General features: G+C 47.5%; 1 protein-coding gene across 3 annotated transcripts in view; it reads left to right on the top strand.

The window, feature by feature from the left end:
- The window catches only part of ASAP3 (ArfGAP with SH3 domain, ankyrin repeat and PH domain 3), an 83,794-nt gene that overhangs the window by 35,675 nt on the left and 21,744 nt on the right, over positions 1-26,375 (top strand). For all 3 annotated transcript variants that reach the window (XM_083512133.1, XM_083512131.1, XM_083512132.1), the window contains exons 4-12: positions 6,552-6,626; positions 11,275-11,324; positions 13,104-13,230; positions 19,247-19,332; positions 19,528-19,603; positions 20,372-20,458; positions 22,113-22,222; positions 23,757-23,826; positions 25,623-25,710. In XM_083512133.1, the coding sequence (XP_083368259.1) occupies positions 13,111-13,230; positions 19,247-19,332; positions 19,528-19,603; positions 20,372-20,458; positions 22,113-22,222; positions 23,757-23,826; positions 25,623-25,710 (637 nt within the window). In that variant the 5' untranslated portion in view covers positions 6,552-6,626; positions 11,275-11,324; positions 13,104-13,110. The remainder of the gene's footprint in view (positions 1-6,551; positions 6,627-11,274; positions 11,325-13,103; positions 13,231-19,246; positions 19,333-19,527; positions 19,604-20,371; positions 20,459-22,112; positions 22,223-23,756; positions 23,827-25,622; positions 25,711-26,375) is intronic.

The raw sequence follows: 26,375 nt of genomic DNA, 5'->3' as shown, positions 1-26,375 counted from the left end.
GCTCCAGCAATGCTTAAAGGGCACCATGTTGTCTACCTAGGGGTGAACCTGTGTCCTGCTTTAGAGAGGACAGCCCTGTAGGTTTGAAGAACTGTCCAGTCCCAAGCTTGTGTCACAGGCATGGAATGTCAAGAATTAACTCTTTATTGTCAAAAGGACACTTAGAAGTTAGGAAAAGGCACGTCCATTAATCCTACACCTCTCAGCTACCCCTAGGTGTGTACCTGATGATGCAGTTGCCGCAACAGAGAGGCCCACCCACCGACCTCAGCTTATATATCTCCTCCACCCAAGCTGCATGCAAGCAGGTGAAGACTCCACCTGCATGTGACCTTTTGCTCCTCCTGTTTCATTTGTCTTCTGGTCCTAGGAAACAGTGGAGCAGGAGAGGTGGGATCAGGAGGAGGAGGAGGAGGAGGTGTGGAAGCCCTTGAGTCTACACCAGCTTGACCAGTCTCTCCTTCCTCCTGCTCTTGTTCTTCATTCTCCAATCCTGCACTTCTGACTCTCGTCTTCCAGCTGTTACAGGTTCCCCCAGTTCCCTTCTTCCAAGTCAGTCTCCAACCTCCGCTTCTCCCAGTGCCCACTCCTCAATAGCCAGCCAGCACTCCTCATTATCCAGCTAGTCCCTGACATCTTGGTTTAAATATCAAGAGCTCTAAGAAAAGGAGAGTAGGAGGGGCCTTGAAGTCACTCTTCTGCAGTTAGTTCCTGGACAGCAGACTTGAGCTGCTGTGCTGGACAGCACACAGGTCATATGCTCAAAGTCTTATGGTGTGATGGATTGTATTTCTATTTAGATTATAGTAGTTATTTCTAAATTGGCACACCTAGGCCTGTAGCTCAATGACAGAGCATCTCCTTTACATGTAGAAGGTCCCAGGTTCAATCCCCGGCCTCTCCAGCTCAGGACATCTGGCCTGGTGTCCTGTTATCACCCTGGCCAACCAGATATCTATAGGAAACACGCAAGCTGGACCTGAGTGCAACAGAACCTCTCCACTCTTGCAGTTTCCTGCAGTGGTATTCAGAAGCGTTTCTGCCTGTGACCATGGAGGTAGGACTGGGAATGTCCCCTGTCTGAAACCCTGAAGAGGTGCTACCATCCACTGTAGGCTTTGCATTGAGTCAGTGTTTCCTCAAACGTGGGTCCCCAGCTGTTGTTGGACTACAACTCCCACCATCCCTAGCTAGCAGGAGCAGTGGTCAGGGATGATGGGAATTGTAGCCCAAACAACAGCTGGGACCCAAGTTTGAGAAACACTGATAGAAGGACCCAACAGTCTGTCTAGGTATAAGGCAACTTCCTGTGTTCCCATCCATATTCATATTCAAATTTTGTTGTTGCATAAGTGGCCATCCTATGACTACTCCCGCCTTAGGCAGACCCAGCATCCTGATGCAAAACGGTGACATCACAGGAGTGGCTGTTGCCTTCTGTAAAGTGCTTTGAACAGGACTGGTCCTACCATGAAGCAGAATTGAGGCAGCCAGAAATGCTGGTTGTCAGGGAGTGGCAGCAAGGTCCTGGAGGTTACAGAGCCTGCCCTGCACTCCCTAACCTAGCTGCCCACCCCTGGGGGCAGGGGAGGAGGATGCCTCACCAGGAATACTGTTCTGCAAGGTTCACCGAAACAAGCTGAGCACCTGATGGCCCAGGAAGGGCCGTAGCTCAGTGGTGGAGCATCTGTATTTGCATGCAGTATAAGGCCGATTCCTATGCTCTTCAGAGCTGCGCTGTGGTTTCTTCAGCTGTGCCTGTAGCACATCTGTACTTGATCACAATCTACAGCCGTGGTTCCATTTTGCTTTTTCTGAGTCAGCATGTCAGTGGGTGGCACTGACTTAGTTTCATGTGTAGGTTCTTCAGCACAGCCACATAAAACTCACAGGGTGGATTTTCTTTATTTTCTTCGCTCCTCCTCTTCCCTCCCAAGAGAGGTTGGTCCGAGACTTAGAATCATAGAAACTTAGAGTTGGAAGGGGACCCCAAGGGTCATCTATTCCAACCCCCTGCAATGCAGGAACCTCAGCTAAAGCATCCTTCACAGATGGCCATCCAACCTCTGCTTAAAAACCTCCAAGGAAGGACTTCTCGTGGGAGTCTTTTCCACTGCTGAACAGCTCTTACTGTCAGAAATGTTTTCCGAATACTTAGTCGGAATCTCCTTTCTTGCAACTTGAAGCCATTGGTTCAAGTCCTACCCTCCAGAGCAGGAGAAAACAAGCATGCTCCCTCCTCCATGTGACAGCCCTTAAGATATCTGAAGATGGCTATCAGATCTCCTCTCAGTCTCCTCTTTTCCAGGGGCAAAACATACCCAGCTCCTTCAAGCGCTTCTCATAAGGCTTAGTTTCCAGACCCTTGATCATCTTGGTTAACCTCCTCTGCACACATTCCAGTTTATCAATATTCTGCTTAGATTGTGGTGCCCAGAATTGGACATAGTATTCCAAATGTGGTCTGGCTAAGGCTGAATAGAATGGTCTGGACACTATGCTTCTGTTGATGCAGCCTAGAATAGCATTAGCTTTTTTTGTTTTTGCTGCTGCATCACACTGTTGACACATGTTAACCAAGACCCCTAGATCCTTTTCACATGTACTGTAGTAAGCCAGGTGTCCCCCATCCTATATATGTATCTGGTTCTTCCTGCCTAAGTGCAGAACCTTATGTTTGTCCCTATTGAAATTCATTTTGTTAGCTTGCACCCAGTTCTCCAATCTGTTAAGGTCATTTTGAATTCTGATTCTGTCTTCTGCGGCCTTCGCTACTCACCCAGTTTGGTGTCATCTGCAAGTTTGATGAGCATCCCCTCAATTCCTTCATCCAAGTCATAAAGACATTGAACAACAACAGGCCCTGGACAGAACCCTGGGGCACCCCACTTGTCACTTTTTCTGGGATGATGAGGAACCATTAATGAGTACTCTTTGGGTTCGGTCAGTCAACCAGCTACAAATCCACCTAACAGTTACCTTGTTCAACCCACATTTTACCAGCTTCCTTGCAAAAATATCATGGGGGACTTTGTCAAAAGCCTTACTGAAATCAAGATACAGTCATACCTCGTGTTGAAGTAGCTTCGGGATAAGTATTTTCGGGTTGCGCAGTGCAGCGACCTGGAAGTAACGGAACGCGTTACTTCTGGGTTTCACCACTCGCGCATGCACAGACGGTCAAAATGACGTCACGTGCATGCACAGACGCGGCGAATCGCGAGCCGCGCGGATGCGGGCTGCATTCGCTTCTGTATGTGAACGGGGCTCCGGAACGGATCCTGTTCGCATCCAGAGGTACCACTGTACATTATGTCCACAGCGTTTCCCTGATCCACCAAGTTTGTAATTTCATCAAAAATGGAAATCAGATTGGTCTGGCATGACTTATTTTGGAGAAACCCATGATGGGACTTAGTAATCATAGCATCCTTTTCTAAATACTCACAGACTGACTTCTTGGATGCTTGGGAGGTAGTCCTGTAGGCTGTCAGGTCCCCAACTGAACCAGGCTTGTTTCTTTTGCCTCTGGTCATATTACGGTTTTGGCTATGTGGTTCTCTCACCTGACTCCCCCCCTTCCGCTTTCCAGCTGTGGGTTGTGGCTTTTGCAAGGCGGGGAGAAAGGGCTGACTTGCCTGTGGGTTTTGTGGCAGTGGAGGAGTAGATGTGGCTTGTGGGCAGACCAGACATTTTTGTGCCTTGCAGCCATCTGAGGCTGCCCTGGAGTCTCCTGCACAGGAAGAGGATTCTCTTGCTGTGAGACAAATTGGAGGAGGTTTAGCATCTTCAGTCTCTCCCCCCACCCCACCCCCACCCCACAGTCTCTCTCTCCCCCCACTGTTTCCATATCTGCATGCCATCCCAAATCTGGCCTGCTTGAGGAGTGGGGGGAGACGAGCAGGAAACAATATTTACCTTAGTTGGAGTGAGGCTTGCATAGTCCAATAAATAAGAGTCCCTTTCTGGACCTGCCTCTTCAGATAGCAGGGGTGGAGAACCCCAGACACAAACCCCACCTGGCAGGGAGAAAAAAATCTGGGGGGGGGGTGGCGGCACAGAAGGGGCAAATCATATTTCTAGTTAAGCATGCTGTGTCCCACATCTCTGAAAAGAACAAGTGTTAATGACAGGATTCCAGCAATGCAGGGGGAAAATGGGGGTGTAAGCTCTTTGGTTTTGGGGGGCCCTCACCCCCTGCCCCATCTTGTGCCACACATGTTCCCCAGCCACACCCCATCTGCCCAAGCTGTGTCCCCCACCAGCCCTGATTCACACCCTGCTGGAGTGCATTTGCTTGCCTGGAATAACAGAACCATACAATTTTAGGCTTGGAAGGGTGACCCCAAAGGTCATTTAGTCCAACCCCCTGCAATGCAGGAATCTTTTGCCCCACATGGGAATGTGCCCTTGGACTCCGATAATGCCTTTTGCTTGCCTGGATGGAGGACAGAGAGGCGTGAATGTACCAGCCTAGTGTACAAAAGTAATTTTTTTAGATTCATTGCTCTGCCTGCTTTTGCTTCTGGCCCCAGCCACCACTATCATGTGGCCTCTAGGTGTTAAGTTGTGGGTGAACATATCAGACGACACAGCGATTCTTCAAACAGCTCTTGTTTATTCACAGGCCAGAACAGAACTGAACTGAAGGGTTCAGCCAGCCTGCTTATATAGAGCTCCACTACAATGCAACTGTAACCACTTTCTGTAACTATCCAATCACTGAACATCACTTTCAATCCCTTATTTGCATATGTGGACCTGAGTGAAATCTATCTACAGTATCCCCCTGCTGGCCCAGGGTGAGAACTTCAGTACATAACACTGGGAGACTGCCCAGAAGGTAATGTGACCCACAGGCTGTAAAATGTTCCCACCTCTGGCACATTTGCTGCATGCTTTGGAGGGAAGAGTGGGACTGTGCACCTTCTCTGATGTCACTGTGCCCTGCAGGCTCCAACTCCAGTCAGCTGTGAGGGCTAAAAGGGATGCCTAGATATGCGTGTCGGACCACACTCTGTGACAGAGATGGGGAGCCGTGGCCTTCTGGATATTGTTGGACTCCCATCATGCTTTGCCAGTGGCCGTGCTGGCTGGGGCTGATGGGGATTGGATTCCCAATGACACCTGGAGGGCTGCAGGTTCTCCAGCCCTGCTGTACACCAGTTGGAACTTCAGCGTCAGTGTGGCATACCAGTTGGAGTGTTGGACTAGGAGCTGGGAGGCCAGGGTTCGAATCCCTGCTCAGCCATGAGGCTCTCTGGGTGACCTTGGGCCAATTACTATCCCTCAACCTAACCTCCCTCACAGGGTTGTTGTGGGGAGAAGAGTTATAATGGACTACATGGAATTGGCTGAAATGACTGGCAGAATCCGAGACCAGGGAGAAGAGTCGGTGGAAGAAGACTGGAAGAAATTTAAAGACTATTTACAGAAATATTGCAAAATTAATGAATGTTAGAATGATGTTGGATTGAAGTTAAGTGGTTTCTAGCTGTAATGGTATAAAAGAATATGAAAAAATTGGATTTTTAACAGGTAACAATTTAATGCTATAATATATTAAGATTAAAGATCAGGATAAAATAAGGAGGGAAAGGAATTGCTGAACTAATAAATTGAACTGGAATACAAAAAAGGGAGGTATGAGAAGGTCCGGGAAACAAGCAAATGAAAGATAAGTGACAAAAAGATGGAATTGTTTTTAACTCTTTTTATTTTGTATTTTTTCTTTTTTATTATGTAATATTGTGAAAACTTCAATAAATATTTATTAAAAAAAAGAGAGAAGAGTTATGTATACCACCTTGAGGAAAAAGTGGTATATATGTGTAACAAATCAATAAAGGGCGCATACGGTCCACATCAGATGATAAGCCTGCATGTGTGCAGCTCTGCATATAGGGCATTCACTGAGAGAATGTGTCGGGCGTGGGGAGTTATTTAGCTCTCCCAGCAATGTTTGGTGTTGGCGTGCACATACTGATGTATGCTTGTAGAACTTCTGCACGTGAAGGGAGTGGCATGGAGCCATTTGACACACATGCACCTTGAAGTGCACAGGGCCCCTGCGCATGACTGCCAGCTGTGGGTCAGTAAGGCCAGTGTGCAGAGATGGGGCTATAAACAGCATGACACCCACCCACCCCTCACCCATTCCTTTTAAGACATGAAGGACTTCGTGAACTTAAATCGGGAACGTTCATTCACTGAGCACAGCTTCAGAATCCAACACAGGAGTCTGGGTTTTTCTTCCAAACACAGTTCTCTGAATTCCTTGGGGGAAGCTGGGAGGCATTCTAACCAGAACTGATCTAAAAACCCATATATAGCAATGAAATGAAATAATGAAATGAAATGCCGTGTGTGTTTAAAAATAATGACATGAGCTTCATTAAACTTTTGCTTCAGCTTCTGACTGAGATTTGGTTCCTATGTCTGTGTTAGAAGCTGAAATAAAAACGCGTCGCAAATGAATGCCAACCTGGGTAAAAAGGCCTGCCTAGCTGAACACTAATGGCTGCCTATGTTTTTATTTGTGGCTCTTCCAGGTGCAGAATCTGAACAATATTGTCTCCTTTCCTCTGGACAGCTTGCTGAAAGGGCAACTTAAAGATAGCCGGCTGGTAGGTGTCCTTTAAAAAGCGTGTATGCATGGTGTGTGTTCAAGGGTGTAGTTGGGGAAGATGTGTCCAAACAGAGGTGCCTGGGCCCACGGTTTGATGTCCCAACACATTGCTTGTTCTGTTGTGCCAGTGTCTTGACAAACGCACCGAAGAATGGAAATCTCACATAAAAAGCACCTGCAAAATGTGTGCAGTTTAAATGTGGACTCTTATTGCATTCTTAAGAAAAAGGAAATGCTCAAAACAGACCTGTGATGTAGTGCCTGTGTAATTAAACGAATTGGGATGCAATTTACTGATTTATTATATTGCATTTATACCCCTCTTATTTACAAATGATCCTAGGGTGGCTAACATTCTGTGATTAAAAAAGAAAAATACAAAAATGAAATAGACTTACTTAAAACATTTTAAAAACTGTTTAGAAAGATCTAAAACCGAGAAACCACAAACATCTAAAACAAATTTAGGAGCAGATGTAACCAAAGTTTTCGGCAGGTGTCTAAAACTGTGGAGTGATCATCTTTGCCCAATATTAGCAGGCAAGGAGTTCCAAAGTATAGGTTGTTGCCATGCTAAAGGAACGGCTCCTTTCAAACACAGAATGAACATGGCACGACACTTGCAGAAGTGCAAGATTGCAAGAAGTGCAATCTGCAGAAGATTCTGCAGACTGGAGGAATTGAGTCAGCATGTATGGGGTAAGGCGATTCCTTAAGTACCGTATTTTTCGCTCTATAAGACGCACCAGACCACAAGACGCAGCTAGTTTTTGGAGGAGGAAAACAAGAAAAAAAATATTCTGAATCTCAGAAGCCAGAACAGCAAGAGGGATCGCTGTGCAGTGAAAGCAGCAATCCCTCTTGCTGTTCTGGCTTCTGGGATAGCTGCGCAGCCTGCATTCGCTCCATAAGACGCACACACATTTCCCCTTACTTTTTAGGAGGGAAATAGTGAGTCTTATAGAGCAAAAAATACGGTAATCTGGTCCCAAGCCGTTAAGTGCTTTGTACCAATAGTAACACCTTGAACTCAGCCCAATAGCAAATTGGCAGCCAGTGCAGATTTTTGAGCACAGGTGTGCAATATGCTGACTCTCGCTCGTGCCAGCAATCATGCTGCAGCATTTTGGACAAGGGAAGCCCCACTTGGGGTGCACTGCAGTAGCCCTGCCTTGAACTGGACCGCTTAGCCCATCCCTGCTAGCGAGTAGATATTATGTTATGCAGAAAACCCAGGCATGCTGCTTTTTTATTTTAATTTTTTTAAGGAGAAGACTGTATCAGAAAATGTTTCTATGATGTAATGAAAGAGTGGTAATAAATTTAGCATATTCAGCTAAACCTCATAATAGTATATCATTAGGGTACAGTGGAATTGCACACGTATGCATATTTTATTGGGAGCATTCACCAAATGAGCTGGACGGGACTTTCTTCTGCATAACTGTGCAGAGGAGCTGGCTGCCGGTGTCCACAGTAGCTGTGGAGAGCCTAGATCTCCTGAATTCATATTTAAATTCCATTTACATTGCTCCATACCTATACAATATATTTCTCAGGATATTAGCACGATATTCTGGATCAGTGTCAGGAAAGTGTCACTTTCTCGCTTTCTGTCTCTCGATAGGGATGGGCGGGGGGAGGAGGAGGAGGAGGAGGAGGAGGAGGAAGTGAAATGTCCCAATGATACCCACAGCACTCACTCAAAAAATGTGGACATCAGTAATTGCAAGGAAGTGAGCAGGCAGGCAGAGGAGGGATGGATCAACCTCCCTCTCTTCCTTTCCTCAACCCCATTCTGGGATTTTACCAACCTTTGGGCATAGACCCATGAGCACCAGATTCTTGCTGCTTTTCATTTTCTTTTGATGAAAGCTCATTTTAGCAGTTTGCTGATTGCACCCTTGCAAGTCATTTAGTTGTGTCTGACTCTTCGTGACCCCATGGATCAGAGCACGCCAGGCACTCCTGTCTTCCACTGCCTCCCATAGGTCAAACTCATGCTGGTAGCTTCGAGAACACTATCCAGCCATCTTGTCCTCTGTCGTCCCCTTCTCCTTGTGCCCTCCGTCTTTCCCAACATCAGGGTCTTTTCCAGGGAGTCTTCTCTTCTCATGAGGTGGCCAAAGTATTGGAGCCTCAGCTTCAGGATCTGTCCTTCCAGTGAGCACTCAGGGCTGATTTCCTTCTGAATGGATAGGTTTGATCTTCTTGCAGTCCATGGGACTCTCAAGAGTCTCCTCCAGCACCATAATTCAAAAGCATCAATTCTTCGACGATCAGCCTTCTTTATGGTCCAGCTCTCACTTCCATACATCACTACTGGGAAAACCATAGCTTTTACTATACGGACCTTTGTTGGCAAGGTGATGTCTCTACTTTTTAAGATGCTGTCTAGGTTTGTCATTGCTTTTATAAATAAAATTTTTTATATTATTATTATTATTATTATTATTATTATTATTATTATTATTATTTTATTTTCTACCAAGAAGCAGGCATCTTTTAATTTCGTGGCTGCTGTCACCATCTGCGGTGATCATGGAGCCCAAGAAAGTAAAATCTCTCACTGCCTCCATTTCTTCCCCTTCTATTTGCCAGGAGTGTGTTAGATTCTGACGTGAAAGACCTGGGTGCAAATCTCCACTCAGCCATAAAGCTCACCGGGTGGCCAGTCACTGCCTCTAAGTCTAACCTACCTCGCAGGGTTGCTGTGGAGATTATATGAGGGGAAGAACCATGTATGCCACCTTGAGCTCCCTTTCCCTTTGCATCACACCCTGGGATCCAGTTCATCAGCCTTTTCCTTTGACACCTGGGCTCAGAGCAGAGTGATGTCATCAAGTCCTGGTCTGTGGTGCAACCCTGAAGGCGTGGGGTGTTTGTCGAAATAGCAAGCCAGAGGCTGCAACTGCAGATACGCCATAAATCTCCTTGACTCCTGCCTTTTCCCTTCTCCTGCACAGGGAACCCTTGAGCTTCCCCCTCTTGTCCTTCCCTATTGAGGTAGGCTAGCTACTCCACACCTTTCACACCATACATTTGAAGCGCTTTGATGCCACTTTATAAATGGTCACGGCTTGCCCCCAAAGAATTATGGGAGCTGTAGTTTCTCAAGGGTGCAGGGAGTTGTTAGGGAAAACCCCTTTCCTCCTTCTAGAGTTGCAATTCCCAGAGTGGTTTAACAACCAATCCCTCTTCACAGGGAACTCTGGGAACTGGAGTACCCTCTGGATTGGTTGTGAGTAAGAAAGCAGGAAGTTGAGTGCTGACTGAAGGTGGACTGAACTTGGGGGGCGGTTCGCCACTTGCCCTAATGGTCCAGCCTCAAACTTGCTTTTACTTTCCTCTTTTGCGTGACTGGTGCTGTGTTGGCAAGGATCTCCACTTGAAAAATTGAGCTTGACTATGTATGTATGTATGTATGTATGTATGTATGACCTGTTGTAAATAAAATATGCCCTTTTCCCTTCTGGGGTATCCAAGAGCCCATATAGAGTCCTTACATAGGTTCCCTATTGGTAGGAGAAAATAACAGAGGCCAACCAGAGAATATTGAGAAGCAAAGCAGCTAGTAAGCTTGATCTTTATTAATCTGTTGCAACAGGGTGCTCCCCTCACACGCAGGAGAGGAAGAGGACCCCCCAAAATTGCTGTACAAGGGCTTATGAAGATTTTTGAAATTCCCATCCTCTAGATCAAGACCACCCCCAGAAACATTATGCATACATCACAGAAGGGGTGTAACCTAAGACCACCCCTCAGATACATCCCACCTACATCACATAAATTTTAATATTGTTTTTCTCCTGTTGTTGTTTATCTCCTGTCTAGCAGGTTGCTTGATTGGATTTCCTGGGGAGCCTGGCCATTCTTTTGTAGCGGTAAAATACTTATTTCCTGGGCCAGGTCACAGGCTCACACCTTATTCAAACAGACATATCCTTGAGACAGGATTTGTGAGGAAAGAGACAATGGGGAGGCTTTTCCAGTTTAACCTTGCAGAGAAAGGATTTGGTCAGTTTAGGAATCAAAATGGTTCCAGGTTGGTCTTCCTGTGTTGATCTATGTATGTGCAGTTATGAACATTACCATATATCTTAGACCATAAAATTCCTATCACAGAACAAACACCCAAACTGTTTTCTGCACAGTTGCCAAGTAGAAACCAGCTTGGTTCCGAGCAATGAATGCAAAAGGCACTGGCGTTAGGGAATGATGCTTAGGTGCTTGAGGCACTAAAAAAATAAACAAACCCAGACTTTTGTTTTACTAGGCTCTTACAAGAATCCCTTAGCACTCTCCCCACATTCACTCCCCATAGCAGAATTCTGGCTCCAGGCCTGCTGAACAGATGCCCTTTCTGTCCCATGGCCAAATGGCCCCACAGTCCAGAAATCAATTGAAGTGCAGAGAAGCGAAGACTCGGATTTTTCAGCCTCTGGCCTGGGGAATGCTTCTGTTGAGACGGCTTAACAGCTAACAACTTCTCCTTGCTGTAATCAATATGTTCTGCTTTCCTGGCATTGGCAGGAGGAAAGGTTTTGGTGGCTCGGTAGGGGGTGGCTGCCCCCTCTTCCCATCTCTCCCCCCCCACTCCGCCTTGGGGAGTCCCCTGCTAACTCTGCCCCCCTCTTGCTTGGCAGGATTCCAAGAAGCAGATTGAAAAGGCCTGGAAGGATTATGAGACCAAAGTGTAAGTAACCCCTGCTGCCTCTGGCTCATTTCCCCATCTCCTCTCAAACAAAGGTGTTTTGTTGTGGGTTCAGCGCCATGGGAGGTGGCAGAGCTAGCGTCAGCCAATGAGACAGCTATTTATTTATTTGTGCTGCTGTGCTGTCCAGTACCATTCTGGTGGCTGTGCTAGAACTTGTAGCTTGCCAGCGGAAGGTCCCCGGATTCAATGCGTGGTGTTCTCCAGGAGGGACGGGAAAACGCTGTTTTCTGATATCTTGAATAGCTGCTATTTGTCAGCATAGATCAGAGGTGGACCTGTGGACCCATCACATGCTATTGAACCATAACACCTGTCCCCATTAACCATTGTCCTTGCTGGCTAGGGCTGGTGAGACTGTATGGGCACACCAGGTTGGGCAAGACAGTTCTAGGGCCTCTGAAGCCTCCAGATCTGACTTGGAGAGGAGGATGAGATCTACAAGGGGCTGATGGGAGTTGTAGTCTAGCAACATCTGGAAAGCTGGTTTCTCCATCCTTGCATGGGTAATACTGAGCTAAATGGACCAGTAGTTTGACTCTTTATGTTTCCTAGCTCTGATCTCCATTATATTTCTGCGGGAACTCCCCCCACCCAAATAAAATAAACAGAAAAGTGTTTAGTTGTTGCATTGGTCCCAGAGGTAACTAAATGGACCACAGCAGTTGCATACCATGGGTGAATTTTAAAAAACACTCCTACTTAACACATGACAGATTTTTCTGCCATGTAGCTGCTTGCTTGCAGCCTGTATGAATACAACTGCAGTAGGATCACCACTTACACACCACCAAGGTAAAAGGGATAGAAGACACATGCCTGTGTAGAATTGCATGCTCTAATTTGTATGTATAGGCGCCAATTTAGAAATAATTACTATTATGTAATTAGACATATGGGACACGGGTGGCGCTGTGGGTTAAACCACAGAGCCTAGCACTTGCCGATCAGAAGGTTGGTGGTTCAGATCCCTGCGACGGGGTGAACTCCCGTTGCTCGGTCCCTGCTCCTGCCAACCTAGCAGTTCGAAAGCACATCAAAGTGCAAGTAGATAAATTCCCGCTCCAGCAGGAAGGTAAACAGCATTGCCGTGAGCTGCTCTGGTTCGCCTGAAGCGGCTTAGTCATGCTGGCCACATGACCCGGAAGCTGTACACCGGCTTCCTCGGCCAGTAAAGCGTGATGAGCACCGCAACCCCAGAGTCGGTCATGACTTGACCTAATGGTCAGGGGTCCCTTTACCTTTAATTAGACATATCATATATAGTGCATCTTGCCATAACAGGAAAGGCTGTGAGTTGTGTTAGAACATAAGAAGAGGCCTGCTGGATCAGGCCAAAGACCCATCTAGCTCAGCATCTTGCTCTCACAGTGGCCAAACTGGATGCGCCAATGGGAAGCCCACAAGCAGGGCATTGGGGTGCAACAGTGCTCTCCCCAGTTGTATTCTCCCCAGCATCTGACATTCGGAGGCATACTGGCTCCTAGTACAGGTAGAACATAGCCATGGAGCCTAGGAGCCTTATCTTCCATGAATTTGCCTGAAACTCTTTTAAATGCACCTAGGCTGGTGGCTGTCACAGGCTCATACACAGCCGCCATCGTCTCTAGACCATGGGTGTGGTTGGGGATGGGGAACCTGTGTCCCTCCAGATGTTGTTGGACTCCAACTCCCATCAGCACCCCAGTCAGCACAGCCAGTGATCAAGGCTGATGGGAGTTGTAGCTGTTGCATTATCTTTGGCATTCCTCGTTCCCCTAGAGCAAAGATGGAAAAGGAGAAGGAGCGAACCAAGATATCTGGAGTCATTCAGGCCGAACCATCGGCTGCAGAAATCGCCGAAGACCTGCAGAAGGAGCGCCGCGCTTTCCAGCTTCAGATGTGTGAGGTAGGAACTCCCTGAAAATGATGGTGTTTGTTCCTCCTAGGACCGGATGCTTGACCCTGACAGCAAAGCCTTGGCTTGGCCCTGTGTGGGCATAGGCACTTGGGGTTAACTGGCACTCAGCAGCTACTTAGGCCCTTTGGCTGAAACCTAAAAACTCTGGGAGACTTATTTGATACTTTCTGGCTGTTCGTTTGACCCAGGAGCAGTGGCGTAGCGTGGGTTGTCAGCACCCGGGGCAAGGCAAGTAATTTGCACCCCCTAACCCGTGGATTTGCGCCCCCTAACCTGTGGATTTGTGCCCCCTAACCCTAACCCACAGATGTTGCGCCCGGTGCGGCCGGCCCCCCCTGCACCCCCCACGCTACGCCACTGCCCAGGAGTAGAAAACTTTTTTTTTCTTTTCAGAGGACACCTTCTCTTGGGGGTAATCTGTTGGGGGCTGGATGCTATTGGTGTATTGTTATTTTTATATTGCTATTTGTTGCACTTACTAATCGCTTTCTAAAATGTGGAAAAAAAAAACTCAACGCCACAACAAAAAAGTAGCACATAGATTAAAACCAATGTAAAACCGAAACAAAGTAAAAGCTAAAAACACATTCATATTTATAGAAAAGGTACTGGACGAGGCCACAGATATCAAAACCCCTGCAAATTAAAGGCCAAACGCCTGGCAGGGGAGAACACAAAGCTTTTGCCTGGCTCCTAAAAATAGATAGTGATGGCACCAGGTATGCCTTCCAGGGGGAGAGAGTGCCATAAGCAGGGAGCCACCACTGAGAAGGCCTGTTCTTGTGTTGGTTCACATGGGGAGAGGTAGTCCTTGAGTATACAGAATGTGCGCAGAGAGACCAATATAGCTACTGTTCTGGAAAGCAAATGAGAGCAACTCCTTTCTGACTTTAGTGTGCCTCCTAAACACACAATGCACGCATGTACACATGCCTACAAGTTTGTTCCTGGGAGCCTGAGGAAATAACCTTCTTTTTCCCAAATCATGCATCCATGAAAAAGGAAAGAAAGTTATTAAATGGGGGGGGGGCGATGTTAAAACTGGTGGGGAATCCATTTGGCCTGGTGGGACACATCCTTATCTCCCATCCCCTTCCACAGGGCCAACTCTGAGAGGTGGGCATGGCCATCTCAGACATCATGATGGTGTCAGGTGAGTGATAGGTGGGTGGTCCCTCCCACTTCTCAAAATTGACACACAGCGTGGGGGAGCAAGGTCTGCTTTGCCAGCACATTCCCTGGAAGGGGGGGGGGGCATGCTGGCGTAGTAGCACCAAGCACAATTGAAACCAACCCCCCTTCCCTTCAGCTGATGTGACCCAGTGATGCAAGCTGTGGTTTGGAGAAAATGGCCTCATGGGCCAAGATGGATGCCCTGGTGGGCCAGGATTGGTCCACAGACCAGACACTCTCTGTCCCTGCTTTGAAAAGCCAGGACAAATAAGGAAAAAATTAACAGGATGGAAGGAACTCTGATAGGATAGAACGGGAATAATCAATGTAATGCCCTCCAGATGTTGTTGAAGAGCATATTCCCCCATCCCTGAGCATTGGCCATGTTGGCTGAGGCTGTTGGGAGTTGGAGTCCAACAACATCTGGAGAGAACCACAGTGGCTATGCCTGGGATGGAAAAATGGGGCAACTTCAGGAGGCATCAGGGCTTAGAACGTCTCCTCGGCTGGAGGCCCAAACCTTTCCCTGTTGCATTTTTTCTGGAAAGGATGCTTGGAAGAGGCCTAACTTTCACCAAAGGCCAGGGTAGGACTGGGGGAGACACAATAAAGCTAATGATAACAACCCCTCCCATGTAGGAAGGAATCCAAGCAGCTGGAAATGTTTTCTCATCGCTACACATCTCCCCTCCCCACCCCCCGCCTGTTGCAACTCTGCTGTTCTCCCAGCCAGTCATACAGCGCTGGATTGTCCCAAAGGTGTATTAAACACTTGGTGATTGGACGGTGGAATCCACAAATTTATGGAAACCACATACCTCTGGCAGCCTCTCCGCAGCATTGCTCGGCTGTCTCCGGAGAACATTTTTTCCATTGCATTCTGAGAGATTCTCTCTGGCTCCGTGGAACTTGTTGCATATGCTTAAAGCCGGCCACCTGAGCCCTGGACCTGCCAAAGAATGACTTGGATTTGGCAAAAGGAGCTTGTCTTTCTTACATGTTGCAATACGCAAGGGAGCCTTGCCTAGCAATACGGTGCTGGTTAGTTCTGTACATTTCCTGGTTGTTTGCGAGGCCCGCAGCTGTGGACGCGTCAAGACTTGTTTGTGTCTGTTACCAACATCTGTCGTGTGTGACTTGCATTTGTCAGAGCAATATGTGCAGATATCGTGAAAAGGTGCGTTCATAGGGGCATCCAGACTTAGTTGTGCTTCTAGCAGACCTACTGAAATCGGTGGGGCAGAATGGATACAACCAGGTAGATGTGGAGGCAGATCATAGCTTTTGTGACTAGTAGCCATCAGCAGCCCTCTGTTCCATGCATTTGCCTAATCCTCTTTTAAAGCCATCTTTGGTTGATGGCTTGGTCATTGCCTCCTGCAGGAGCAAGTTCCATAACTATGCGCTGCAGCCTTAGTCCCTGACACCATGAGAGACCAGGCACAACCCCCTTCTGTCTACTACAGCAGGAGGTAAGAACACATCTGCTTTTCTGGGTAGCCAAGTTGCAAGGGACACATTTCCCTTACTGCTGAAACAGCCCTCTCCAGCTTTTCAGAGCTGGAGGAGAAATCAGGGGCTCCGACTGCCAACCCCAACTTTCTGCTTGGAATTGGGGATAATTCCCTGTCCCTTGTTCTAAGCCAGTATGTGACACCCCTGGCTCTGGGCCCACATGTGGCTGGGATTCCCCCAACTGCGCTCTGTACTCTCACCTAGTGCTTTTGCTGAATATGTATCCTTGGTGAGGCTTCTTCCTTCCTTCCTTGCTTAGATGGAGGCTGAGTTAAGTGTGTTTGTGAGTGTAAAGCACAGCCTACTGTACAAAGGTGAGAGTCCAACCTGTTGCTTTGCCCACTGTTCCCCTCTGGTCCATGGTGGCAAGTGACCACTGAGTTTGGTGGGGCAGATGGTAGGGCGGCCAACAGGAAGTGGAAACAGAGCCAATGATGAGCAGGGCCAACTAATACTAGTCATGTTCCCATCCTGCCTTCTGAATTCTGCAAGGGCAGCAACGTGGGAAGCTGACAGCTAATGCAACCCTTTGGACTGTAGGCTCACAACCACACTATCCATTTAAAGCACATAGTCTCCCACCCAAAAAAATATATCACAGGAACTGTAGTTTAAGGGTGCTGGAAATTGTAGCTCCACGGCGGGAAAGCTATAGTTCCCAGGATTCTTTGGGGGAAGCCATATGCTTTAATATGAGCCATATGAGGGACGTGGGTGGCGCTGTGTGTTAAACCACAGAGCCTAGGACTTGCTGATCAGAAGGTCGGTGGTTCGAATCTCCGCGACGGGTGAGCTCCCATTGCTCGGTCCCTGCTCCTGCCAACCTAGCAGTTCGAAAGCACATCAAAGTGCAAGTAGATAAATAGGTACCGCTCTGGTGGGAAGGTAAACGGTGTTTCTGTGCACTGCTCTGGTTCGTCAGAAGCGGCTTAGTCATGCTGGCCACATGACCCGGAAGCTGTACGCCGGCTCCCTTGGTCAATAAAACAGGATGAGCACCGCAACCCCAGAGTTGGCCACGACTGGACCTAATGGTCAGGGGTCCCTTTACCTTTATATGCTTTAAACGCATGATGTATATGTGATCTAAGAAAATAGGCAGGTGATGGCTGATTGACAGCTGACTGAGGTTGGTGGGACAGTGCCCTAATCGCCCTGGTGAACCAGCCTCCAAGAGTCTCTGGCTAGCGCTGGTTGCTTCTGGAGCTGCCAATCCTTGGCTTGCGAGGTTGCCCATGGAGAGATGCAGCCCTCCATCTGAAACCAAAAGGTCCGTATAGTTAAAGCCATGGTTTTCCCAGTGGTGATGTATGGAAGTGAGAGCTGGACCATGAAGAAGGCTGATCGCCGAAGAATTGATGATTTTGAATTATGGTGCTGGAGGAGACTCTTGAGAGTCCCATGGACTACAAGAAGATCAAACCTATCCATTCTGAAGGAAATCAGCCCTGAGTGCTCACTGGAAGGACAGATCCTGAAGCTGAGGCTCCAATACTTTGGCCACCTCATGAGAAGAGAAGACTCCCTGGAAAAGACCCTGATGTTGGGAAGGATGGAGGGCACAAGGAGAAGGGGACGACAGAGGACAAGATGGTTGGACAGTGTTCTCGAAGCTACAAACATGAGTCTGACCAAACTGTGGAGGCAGTGGAAGACAGGAGTGCCTGGCGTGCTCTGGTCCATGGGGTCACGAAGAGTCAGACATGACTAAATGACTAAACAACAACAACAATCTGAAACCAGGTGCCTCTTGTTACTCTTGCCAAAGAGCAATAGACGCTTGCCGTGGCGAGGATGGTGAGCGCTGCAGAATGGCGGACTCCTGCTTGTGAGTGCAAGACTTGCCTTCCTGTTGTGCTCAGGGTCCTGCTTGGCGGCTTCCTTTAATGGCATCTGGTCGGCTGTCCTAAGAACCAGGATGGGGCTGCAGGGATCTTATGTTCTTGCAGTAGTTTCCGGCCGTTCTGTCTGTGGGGCCCCTTGGTGTAATGTTATGTACAGCTATTGGGGGAAAGAAATACCTTCCTCACCCCCAGCTGCTTAAGGCAACAGTCTTTGCAGGTCGGTGAAACAGGTTAATGTGAGTTTGGGCTCCCGAGGGGCATTCAGCCATCTTGATATGTGGGGTTTTCAGCTGTGCGAGAAATCGGGAGAGGAGGCTGACTGTTGGCTCCTTGTGAGCTGTGAAGGGTTGGGTTTTCCAGAAGGGTTAAAAGAGCTCCCCAGTGTTGGGCGGGTGGCAGCTTCCCTCTTCCTTTGTGTGGTTTCCCCCCCTTTTCTTTCTTCCTTGATTTGGGTGGAAGGGTTGGGGCTCCGCCAGAGAGTGAGTCATCCCTTTGAATAGCTTCACTGTTAAATAAATAACAGCACATGGAAGCACTCCTTCTTCGCTTGCAGCTCTGTGCCAGAGGAGCAATAGCAGGAGGGGAAAGATATGAGGCGTGTCTCTAGTATATCTAGGGAAGCAGGCGCCTGTTTTACTTTTCTTTAATATATATATATATATATATATATATATATATATATATATATATATATATATATATATATATGCAGGTTTTGGTGTCCTCGGGTGTCTTCCCGTGTAAAAGTTGGGGTGTCTAGGCGACGTTTCGACGAGGTCTCACTCGTCATCTTCAGGCTGGTGCTTTCGGCTTCTTGTTACTGGAACAGAGCGGGATCTCAGTTCCAGTAACAAGAAGCCGAAAGCACCAGCCTGAAGATGACGAGTGAGACCTCGTCGAAACGTCGCCTAGACACCCCAACTTTTACACGGGAAGACACCCGAGGACACCAAAACCTGCATTCCTGTACCCGTGAAAATCTACGAAAACATATATATATATATATATATATATATATATATATATATATATATAACTTATGCAAGTTGTATGCTGCTTTCCCCTCAAAGCGGCTGATGACACAACAAGAATGCAAACTGGCACCTCAGCGTTCAAAACACAGTATGCCAGTCCAAATAGATTCATTTTGATACTGTAAGCACTATGAAATTTTAAATTCTAACATAAAATATTAATGTGCATCAGTCAATATTGAATTACAGAATTGTAGGGTTGCAAGGGACCTCAAAGGTCATTTAATCCTAGAATTGTAGCGTTGAAAGGGACCTCAGGGGTCATCTAGTCCAACCCTCTGCGGTGCAGGAATTTCAACTAAAGGGAGAGAGCAAAGTAGTCACGCAACTTTACCAACAACACCATTTTGACAACTTTACCAACAACACCATTTTGAAAAATCTGTTCTCATTAGATCCTGACCGGGCATTTTCTTCTTTTCTTCCCCTGTCATCTAGTATCTTCTGAAAGCCAACGAAAGCCAAATGAAGCAAGGACCAGACTTTCTGCAGAGCCTTATCAAGTTCTATCATGCACAGCACAAGTAAGCGCCTCAGGAAGTCCAGCTTCTGGCCAGTTGCCCGCATCACTTCCTGTGAAGGGGCTTCTTAAGTGACAGCTGATCACTCATGTTTTGCTGTGGCTCTCTGACAATGCAAGCTAACTTCACAATGTCCTCTCTCGCCCTCCCTTTTTGAAACATTTCTTTTGCTGATTGAAAACGACAACACATTTCCAGTTTCTTCCAAGATGGCTGGAAGGCATCTCAGAGCCTGTACCCATTCATTGAGAAGCTAGCAACGTCTTTACATGCAGTAAGTCATTAAGGGATCTGTCTCATCTAAAGCATTTGCAAGGGACTCTTAATTGCACCTGCAGACTAAAGCATTGGCTTACTGCAGGTTGGGGAATCTCAGGCCCAGGGACCAAATTTGGCCCCCGAGACTCTATCCAGGACACACCCCTCACTGGCCCTAGTTTGCACCTCCTTGAGTGTTTTGCCTGACTGGAAAATGTCCTTGAATTCTGACAATGCCTCTTGCTGGCCTGGGTGGAGATTAAAGAGGGGCTTGTATGAGCGTGTGTATAAGGAATTATTTAAGTATGTGTGACTGTACTGACCCATATTCCTCCTCTCTTCTGTTGTTCTTTCCATTGTGAAGAGACCTGTGTGGTTTTTCGCCTCTGAAGCTCCATAAATAGTGAGGTTTGAGGGTAGGGCTGAAATCTTTTAAAAAACGAAGCCCAGATTTGTAGCATGTGGTTTGAGGGAGTCCATTGTGACAGAAGGGGTAAAACTGTCTTTCCTCCTTTCAGGAGAATGTTCTGTCAAATAAAAATGTTTTGCATCAACCCCTCAAAGTTTGTAGAACCCTACAGTGAGATAGGTTTGTTCTGTGGGAGACTTCACTCTTGATATGGCACCCCCTTAACTCCCTGGGATTAATAGAACAAGTCTCAACAGCAGAACAACGCCTAAGAATGTTGTTCGGAGGTGGCTGCTGCAATGTTAGTGATGGGGCTGGACTGGGTTTGTGCAGCCTGCATCTGATTCGCCTCTCAGCATCTTCCTCCCTTTCTAGCTTCATCAGGTGAAGGAAGAGGAGGTCAAGCAGCTCACTCGCATCCGAGACTCCCTCCGAGGCATCCTGCAGCTGGAGAACAAAGGGGTGAGTTTCCTGTGAGCACTTTTTGTGTGTGCGTATGTGAAAGAGGCTGCGAACACCTTCAAGATCCCATTCTGTTTTAATTTGAGGCTGGATGGCTTTAAAAGAAGATGAGACATTTGTGGAGGTTAAGGCTCTCAGTAGCTGCTATTGTCGATCATTACATTTATTTCCAACCTTTCCTCTAAAAAAGACCTTAAGGGTAGCAAACATAATTCTTCTCCTCCTCCTCCAATTTTATCAAGATTAAGCTGAGATGTTGTGGCTGCCCTAAGGTCACATCGCCAAGTGTCCTGGGGACATGGGTGGCACTGTGGGTTAAACCACAGAGCCTAGGACTTGCCAATCAGAAGGTCAGCGGTTTGAATCCCCACGACCGGGTGAGCTCCTGTTGCTTGGTTTGGGCTCCCTGCCTCTACCAACCACTCCTATATCGGGAAGTTTTTAATGTTTGATGTTTTACTATGTTTTATATATGCTGTGGCCAGGACAAGGGTGGCGCTGTGGGTTAAACCACAGAGCCTGGGACTTGCCGATCAGAAGGTCAGTGATTCAAATCCCCGTGACGGGGTGAGCTCCCGTTGCTTGGTCCCTGCTCCTGCCAACCTAGCAGTTCGAAAGCACGTCAAAGTGCAAGTAGATAAATAGGTACCGCTCTGGCGGGAAGGTAAACGGCATTTCTGTGTGCTGCTCTGGTTCACCAGAAGCCATGCTGGCCACATGACCTGGAAGCTGTACGCCGGCTCCCTCGCCAATAAAGCAAGATGAGCGCCGCAACCCCAGAGTCGGTCACGACTGGACCTAATGGTCAGGGGTCCCTTTACCTTTACCCTTTTCCTGTGTCCTAGTCCAACACTCTTAGCCACTATGCCACACTGACTTTCCCCACAATAGCTGTGTTCCACCTCCACCATCATTGGAGGCAGCATGCCTCAGAATACCAGTTGCTGGGAATTGTCAATGGGAAGGCTGCCATTGCACTCAAATCCTGCTTTCAGGAACTGCTTCTTACAGGCTGCTGTGAGAACAGGATGCTGGACTAGATGGGTCACAGGCCTTCTTATGCTCTTATATCACTTGATTCATGAAATCACAGTTAAGCATTTATGTTTTGATTCATTTAAATCTGGCTAGGTGTTTTGTATTGAAACAAGATTTTTGCATCACGCTTTGGTCATGCGGCTGATCTTGCTTATACAGTGGATGCTCGGGTTGCGAATGTGATCTGTGTGGGATGCACGTTTGCAACCCGCAGCATTCGCAACTCACGTCTGCGCACGTGCAGGTTGCAATTTGGCACTTCTGCACATGCGCAAAGCGTGATTTAGTGCTTCTGCGCATGCGCAACTGCCAAAACCTGGAAGTAAGCTGTTCCAGTACTTCCGGGTTTCAGCGGTCTGCAACCTGAAAAAACGCAACGTGAAGCGTCTGTAACCTGAGGTATGACTATACATACCTTTCACCTTTAGTAGAATTGGCAGCGTCTATACTGCTCCACCCAAGTCCTTGAGCTAGCCTTGCTTGTGAGAATAGATTGCCTCCCAAAGGGATTTTGAGCCAGCGGCTATGTATCTGTGTGTGGAAGGAGGAGGTTCACAATGGGGCATCCCATGTGTAGAATCGCTATATATGTTTCACATGTCCTTGCAACTCTCAGGAAAACCTCAGCAGGAAGAACTCCGGCAGTGGCTACAGCATCCACCAGCACCAAGGGAACAAGCAATATGGGACCGAGAAATCGGGCTTCCTGCACAAGAAAAGCGATGGGTGAGAACGTGCAATTGTCTTTGTGTTGGATCTCCAGAAGGTGGTGGCCCAAAGCGATGCAAATGTCTCTTTGGGAGGGTTCTTGCATCTCACTTGAGCTCCAACAGGTACTGCGTGCACTTAGAGAGGTCTCTCCCCACCACCCCTTGGAATTAGGCTTTAAAGAAGTATTCTGTTGTGCTGCATCTGTGTGTTTGGTGACCCCAACAGTTTCTCCAGTTTGCACATGAGGCCATGGACCCCAAAAGGTCAACACCACCTGCTATACGGGATGGTTTGTCTGAACTGTATTAGTGTTAGGATTGAGCTGGTGAGAAGCCAGGAAGCTTCCCGGCTGAGTGGGAATCTGATCCCTGATATCCTCATTCCTAGTCCCAACACTCTGACCACGATGCTGTGCTGGCTTGTCACTGCTTCCTGATGAAAGCTTTCTATGTGACGCTAGTGACCCTCAGACCTGCAGCTTTTTGCCTTGAACTTGACACGGCACAGTCTAGGAACAGCTGTTCCTGCGTTTGATAGCTCTGTAGTCTTTCCCGGGATCCACCTTTAACCAAACGTGCATTAGGGGATCCATTCTGTATATTTGCATGGTGGTTAGTCCTGTTGCAGCCACCTTAGATCAAGTTATGGACGAGTGTTTTAATGAGCTCAAGCGTTCAGTTTCTCCTGCTAAGCTTGGTTGCTCATGTCTGTGCGTATATGCCTGTTGCAGATAGAGTGCTGTTAAATGACCTTTGAAGCCTTAATTGTATTTCATGGATCACCTGCACCCATATAAATAAGCCAAGATTGGCTTCAGAGTCTCTGCTCTTGACTCCATCAGATTGGAGGGCATAGCAGATGGGATCTTTTCAGTGATGGCCCCATATTTTTAGGGTCTCCCTCCTGCGGGAGATTCATCTGGCTCCATCAGCACAGGCTTGAAAATGAGCCTTTAAAACCCCATTTCTTTTCATAGCTTTTAGCTGACATGCTGAGCTGAAAAACTTATAGTGTTGCTGCGTTTAAGTTGCATGGTTTAATCATTAAATTTATTTTATATGAGCATGCTACTAGTCTATGAATTATTTTAAGCAACTGTATGTTTATTTGAATGGAGTTTTTGCTGTCTTGCGCTTCTGTTTATTTTTCTAGAATAGGCTCTCTTGCAAGGGCTTTCCCCGAAAAAGTAATCTAGAATTATGTAAAGTGAATGAATAACTGAGAATAAATCTCTCTGTGTGTCTGCATGCTCATGGATGGACACATACCCATGTTTCATCCAGCTGACTTTTTCTGCCACCTGTTGAAGATTGGCCTTTAAAAGCATTTGCCTGCAATGATTCCACTGCAATAAAATTATTTAGCGTTTAGGGTGCAAAAGTGCTTCCCCACATACAACCATTAACTTGGTGGTATCCTTTGCCAAAAGAAAATGCATGCCAAGCCTCTAAAGACAGGAAGTCCAGCATTATGCTATTTGTGGCTTCCAGGGGAGATAATCTGGGATATAAAACTGCATTTGCGCTGCCTTTCTTTCTTGGTGTCCCAGGATTCGGAAAGTGTGGCAGAAGAGGAAGTGTGGCGTGAAGTACGGATGCCTCACTATTTCGCACAGTACGGTACGTAGGGCTTATGGGAGGTGGGTGTGGAAATTCTTGCCCAAAGAGTTGCCTCCTTGCCTGAAAGCTACAGGTGTGTCCGCACTGATGTGCATTAAGGTTTTTTAAAGGAATTCCTCGAGGCTTTAGCGAATGTGCGATGTCCGGGGTGGGGCAGGTGTGCGTGGTTGGGGAAAACCAATGGGCAGCCCAAATGTGGAGGCTTGACCTGTGGCTGGAGGTTCCATAACTCCCTTCCAATAGCTATCCCCACACAAGAGCCACCTTGTGGTGAAGAGGTCAGAGTGGTAACCCTAGAATCTGGGAGAGCCCGGGTTCAAATCCACACTCAGTCATATGAAACCCACTGGGAGTCTTTGGGTCTGTCCCTATCTCTCAGTCTCTCCTCCCTCAGAAAGCTGAAAGGGAGAGGGCGGGAAAGTGTCTACGACACCTCCAGCTCTTTGGAAAAATGGAGGGCAGTAAGTGTAATACAGTGGTACCTCGGGTTAAGAACTTAATTTGTTCCGGAGCTCCATTCTTAACCTCGAACTGCCCACTTTAGCTAATGAGGCCTCCTGCTGCCACTGCGCCGCCAGAGCATGATTTCTGTTCTCATCCTGAAGCAAAGTTCTTAACCTGAGGTACTATTTCTGGGTTAGCGGAGTCTGTAAACTGAAGCGTATGTAACCTGAAGCGTATGTAACCCGAGGTGCCACTGTAATAACGAAATGAAATAAAATCATTTTGCCTCTCTCGGCTTGCCCTGCTAATATCTTGCCACTCTGTTGAAGGTGGTTTCGGATGGGACCTGTGGTTAGCAGGGAGGCTGGGCCCCCACGTCCCTTTCCTGTCTTTGCTTCACCTCTCAGAATTCATTTTCTGTGTTCCTCGGCCAGCTCCTCTTTCTCCATTCTCTTTCATCCAGTTGTCTTGTAGGTATTTGTTTCCAAACACACTGCTTTTCTTTCCTTTGGACCACATCAGCAAGGCCAAGAGGGGGTTCTTGCTGTCTGGGCAGCCCAGGGTCTCCCTATATACGGCCTAGGCTTCCACCTCGGGGACATCACTTCAGTGCTGCTAATCCACCAGTTTGACTTCACCCCCAGAGGTGCACTCCACTGTCTCTCAAGACAGATGCGAAGCCAAAAGCAACGTGTTTCATTTCTTTCCCCATCCTAACTCGTTCTGTTTTCTTTTTGTTGCCTGTGTGGTCCTCAGACCTTCCTGTGGTGGTCATAACCACTTTCCCCCCTAGTGGTTATGGATTGCTGCTTGTGTCAGGTCTGGTTTTGTAAATTGCACTTTGATGTGGTAAAATAAAAACAGAAAACCCTAAACCCACAAGGTGATTTGACCAGGTTTCATATGTGTCTAATTTGTGGTTTGAATGTGCCCTCTTGTGGTTACAGTTGGTATTTTCTGTGCCAGAGAAAATCCTATAGCAGGGATCAGCAACCTTTTTCAGCCGTCCCTCAGACCATGTGGTGGGCTGGACTATATTTTGGAATGAATTCCTATGCCCCACAAATAACCCAGAGACGCATTTTAAATAAAAGGACACTGATTCCCAGACTGTCCACAGGCCGGATTGAGAAGGCGATTAGGCCACATCCGGCCCCCAGGATTTAGGTTGCCTACCCCTGTCCTATAGCCTCCATTCTACTCCTGTGTGGTACATTGTAGGTACAGAAGAATCTTGCCCATTCCACTTCCATAGTTTTCCAATCTGAAGCTCAGGGAGCCCGGGGTGAATAGAGGCCATAGGGAAGAGTCTGGTTGCTACCCCGCTACCATTTCCCTTTCCTTTTTTGCAGATAAATCGGCCTCCCGTCAAGTTAAATCTGTTGACCTGCCAAGTGAGGCCTCATCCAGAGGATAAAAAGTCCTTTGACCTTGTGACACGTAAGTGAATTTAAACCGTCGTACTTCATGCACCCTGCAGGCGGGATTGAGCGGGCGAGACCGAAGGCGGGTCCGACGGTCAAGAAGGCAGTTTCTGCACAATGCTGTAGAGGAAAGCGAGGATCAAAGGGGGGTTGTCAACGTTGGAAGATAGCTCATCTAAGGGAAGGGAAGCTCTGATCCTAAACCTCCACTGGCTTGCAGGATCTCTTTGGGAGAAGAGAAGGCTAAGGAGCCGCCCAGAGTGGCTGGGGAAACCCAGCCAGATGGGCGGGGTATAAATAATAAATTATTATTATTATTATTATTATTAGTAGTAGTAGTAGTAGTAGTAGTAGTAAACCCTAGGACAGTTGGATCGTACCTTGTATGCCTCCTTCCAGCAGCTCCAGCAGCCAAGCTGGTACCAAACTTATTGCTCTGCTTTCCTTTGGGCCACATGAGCGAGGCTGAGAGGGGGATCTTGTCATCTGGGCAGCCCAGGAAACTCCATACACACTGCCCAGGTTTGTGGCCTGGGGAGGTCACTGGTGCTGCTAACATAGTGGTTTCAATTCACCCCTGAAGGTGCACTCCATTGTCTCTCAAGGCAGACAGATGCCCCAAACCAACAACAACGGGTGGGATTCAACTATGTTGTTGCATGCATGGAATGAGGACGTGGT

This window comes from Podarcis liolepis, assembly GCF_965112155.1.
Source record: "Podarcis liolepis genome assembly, chromosome: 7".
NCBI classification, from domain to species: Eukaryota; Metazoa; Chordata; class Lepidosauria; order Squamata; family Lacertidae; genus Podarcis; species Podarcis liolepis.
The sequence above is the reverse complement of the archived record's forward strand: the minus strand, read 5'-3'. Positions and strand labels throughout refer to the sequence as shown.